The sequence below is a fragment of the Physeter macrocephalus genome, chromosome 16 (genome assembly GCF_002837175.3).
Source record: "Physeter macrocephalus isolate SW-GA chromosome 16, ASM283717v5, whole genome shotgun sequence".
Taxonomy (NCBI): Eukaryota; Metazoa; Chordata; class Mammalia; order Artiodactyla; family Physeteridae; genus Physeter; species Physeter macrocephalus.
The window spans coordinates 38,749,677-38,753,759 of NC_041229.1; the positions used below are offsets into that span (position 1 = coordinate 38,749,677).

General features: G+C 46.8%; 1 protein-coding gene across 1 annotated transcript in view; it reads right to left on the bottom strand.

Moving 5' to 3' along the window:
* The window catches only part of LOC112061866 (centrosomal protein of 57 kDa-like), a 14,213-nt gene extending 13,888 nt beyond the window's left edge, over positions 1–325 (bottom strand). Inside the window, exon 1 of the mRNA XM_028500895.2 lies at positions 236–325. Coding sequence (XP_028356696.2) covers positions 236–325 — 90 coding nt within the window. The remainder of the gene's footprint in view (positions 1–235) is intronic.
* Between the last annotated feature and the right edge of the window lie 3,758 nt (positions 326–4,083).

Consider the following 4,083-nt stretch of genomic DNA (forward strand, 5'->3'; position numbering starts at 1 on the left):
AGCAACAAACACAGATCACAGCATCTTGTATAAAGACAATATTGAGGGAGAAACATTCGGTCAGTAGCAGAGACGTGGCAGCGTTAAACAAGGGGCTCTGTCAAACACTGGGGCTGTCTGTCATTCAGAGAGGGCAGAAAAGAGGGGAGGGAGAAGATTGGAGAGTGTAAACTGTCCTTTCTTTCCTTCTGCTCTGCTGTTCTAGGGAAATATGACTGCCCTGCACAACTCCTACCATATCTGGCCCCAGGTCAGGCAGAGAGGTCTCCTCTCCCCCTAGGAGGACATACAGAGGTCTTAGATGGTGAGTGTCAGAAACAGCCATGCTTAGGCCTATGGAAGTTGTGCCTTCAGCAGAGGGCTCCCAAACTAACAAGTCATTGGATTAAAAACACTTGGCCACGTGTCTTAGGGGACTCCGGGTGTCTCCCCTTTTCTAGCAGCTCCAAAGTTCCAGCGAGATCATTTGGATTAGCCTCCATGGCTTGTGGAATCTTTGCAATCCAAATGGGCTGTTTAGAACAGGGGGCAAGTCTGAGCTCTGGAAATGTTTCATTTGCCTCTCAGGACTTGGAAGTTTTTTTTTAACTAGCTGTCAACATTTACATTTTTTTTCCATAAAATCCCAAGTTGTTAGCTTCTCTGGAAAACTGAGAAAATGACAACCCCATGACCCTCATTCCCAAAAAACAATAGTAGGCCCCTAGGAGCGTCCTTGGCCTTACGATGGGGCCTGAGCCATCCTCCTCAAAGCAACAGTCCCTTAGATAAGCGGCCTGAGGCATGTAGGAATGGGAATTTTCTACCAAGGGACAAGGGTAGCACAGGAAAGGTCAGCAAGTTCTGGGCGCTGTGAGCGGTGGCAGGGGTGGATAAACGAAGGAGATGAAGCCCATTTCACGGAAATACAAACTCCCACCTCCGAAAAGCCAAGCCCCAGGTGCACGGGACTGCCAGAGAGACTGCCAGCCAACCCAGCCTGGACACTGTGACCTGCAACCAGAGAAACAGAAACAATGGCCAAGGATCCTGCACAGAGCCTTGTCACGTCCATAGTTGGAATGAAGACGGGGAATGGCGGGGGCGGGAGAGAAGCATGTGTGCTCTCCGTGACCCTCCATCCTTCCACTGGGCCTGACGAGAAAAAAACAAACCCTCCCACTGGCACTTGCTGAAGAAACTAAACTCCCATCCACCCCTGCAGCCTAACTCCCCATGGACCAATAATTAGATGAGTGAGTGTCAACCATGACTGCACAGCAGTTTTAACATTTGTGCTGCAGCCAATGGAGCCAAAATTCTGGGGTGGTGAGAGGATGGGGGGAGGGTCTAGACATCAGCGTGTTTCAAAAGTGATTCCAGGGGGTTGAGGACCAGCGCACTGGAGCGGTGCCTCTCCACCTTGAACATGCCCCTGACTCACCTGGGATGTAGTTTAAAATGCAGATTCTGAGTCGTAGGTCTGCAGCCGAAGTCTGATCTCCTGAACTTCACCAAAGTGAAAGGTGATGTCCGTGCTGTGGATCCTGGCCACGCTTTGAGTGATAAGAAGCTACAGCCTTTCCCAATAGGCACAGGAAAAGATGTTCAACATCGCTAATTATTAGAGAAATGCAAATCAAAACTACAGTGACATATTACATCACACCAGTCAGAAAGGCTATCATCAAAAAATCCACAATTAATAAATGCTGGAGAGGGTGTGGAGGAAAGGGAACTCTCCTACACCATCGGTGGGAAAGTAAATTGTTATAGCCACTGTTGAGAACAGTATGGACGTTCCTTAAAAAACTAAGAATAGAGCTACCATATGATCCCACAATCACAGTACTGGGCATATATCCGGAGAAAAACATGGTCTGAAAGGATACATGCACCGCAATGTTCATTGCAACACTGTTTACAATAGCCAAGACATGGAAGCAACCTAAATGTCCATCGACAGGGAATGGATAAAGAAGAGGTGGTAGGGCTTCCCTGGTGACGCAGTGGTTGCGCGTCCGCCTGCCGATGCAGGGGAACCGGGTTCGCGCCCCGGTCTGGGAGGATCCCACATGCCGCGGCATTCAAAGCCAGTCCCATCCTCCTGCACACCTGGTAAGAAAGGAATGCCTGGAGCAGCCATCATTCTCCCAAAAAGGTGACCTGTGCCCATTTCTCAGGTACGATTGAGAAAAGTGGACAAGAGAGCTGCCATGAGCCCAAGAACAGACTGAAACAGCTCTGAGAGCCCCAAGAGGCTTTGGCCATGAACTTGAGGCTGACTGTTCCCAGTAAAAGATACCTTTCTTCAGAGGCTCTAAAACCAGCGTTTTGGGGGAGAGCCTGGCTATGGTTATGGTATCTGGGAAGAAGCTGTGGCATGGTGAAACGGCCTAATTGCCTGTCTGTCTCCAAGCAGATCATAAACTTCATATTATATTTCCTTTGCATTTAGTACTAGCCTGGCATGGTGAGGGGGCTTAACAATATTTGTTGAGTCAATGAATGAAGGGCTCATATTGGAATAAGAGAAACAGAGTTTATTCTCTGGCTCTGTAAGTTATTTCAACCCCCAGCTTAGAACTGGATATCTTATTGTAGAAGACAATTAACATGGAAGCAATTATGCTATAATAGGAATTATTCATTTATTTTAGGTGTTTCTTATGATACTAGCACTTTTTTTCATTTCTATTGGTGGTTTCAAGTCATTCACTCAATCGACAATATTCATTGAGTCCTCACTAGAGAAGGCCAAGAAAGATAATTATCAAGTGTATTAATCTGGTTCAATCCATGAGCTAAACCATAGGTTAATAAAGTACTCAGGGTCCTAGAGGGTCGTGTGTAAGTACAGTCAAGGTGATATAGCACAAGGGAGGTGAGGTTAGGTCACCTGGTTACTAAGGAGTTTCTCAGGAAAAAGAAACGTATGCAATAGACCCTTGACATTCCCAGGGAATGGATCCTGAGCTCTTTCTTTGCAAATTGTTAATGTTACCTCTTTCCTAAAAATTATCCTTATCTGGAGTCAGGATTTCCCGTGCATAGCCTCAAATTCTAAATCTATAGCCCATTCAACTCTCACACCTGATCTCTCACCTGGTAGATATTTTTCCAGAGAATTTCTCCTGAAGTCTCCTGAGGAGCTTCCTTCACTGCCCTCCACATTATTTGAATATGGGCCTCAGCACAATTCCAAAATATTGACTGCATTGATTTGGAGTTGCTCATAATTAGCTGGAATGGCTGTTGTCATCTTAGTGAATGTCAGTGATCTGCTGGGTCTGTTAAACTCCCACCTAATGCAATACGAGTCAGAAACGTGACATGTCAGCTGATACAGCAGGAAAGCGGAACATACAGACCTTCTGCTCTCAGGATTGGCATCTGGTAGGAAAGATAGAGCCATTTCCAGGGATGGCTGTGAATTATCAGTGCTTTCAAAGACTCTGTGGACCCCAAATTCCTCCATCCCCAGCTCACCTAAAACACCAATGGCCCCAATCACTCAGTGGGAGGGATGGGTTTGTATTAACTGTGTTATGACATTTTGTGCCTCCACCCGCCTCAGCTCCTGCCACCTCTCTCCTGCTCTCCAGCCACTTTGCTAATCTGTGAGCACCTTAGGGTGCCCCCACTGCAGGTATTTGCATGTGTTGTCCCTCAGCCTAGAATGATGCTCTCACTCCCTTGTCCACAGGGCGCACTCGAAGACCACACTCCCAAGAGGTCACCCTCCCCGACATAGCAGTCCTGTCACTCTCTAACCCCTTACTCTGCTTTATTCTTTCTCCTAGCCCTTATGACTGCTTGACTTGTTACGTCTCTCTGTATAATGAGAAGATAAGCTCCAGGAGGACGGAAACTTTGCTTTTTCACTGTTGTGTCCCCAATTGCACAAACAGTGCCTGGTACACTGTAAGTGCTTAGAAAACATGTGGTGAATGAATGATTGAATGAATAAGTGAGTGAGAGAATGGGCCCTGAAATATATAAACACCATGTGAATCTTTTGAGAAGAGGCTCTCTGAGAGATGGGACAAAGAAAAGATGCTCTCTGAGGTCTACAGGCCTGGACGTAGCTCTTTTTTAGGTAGA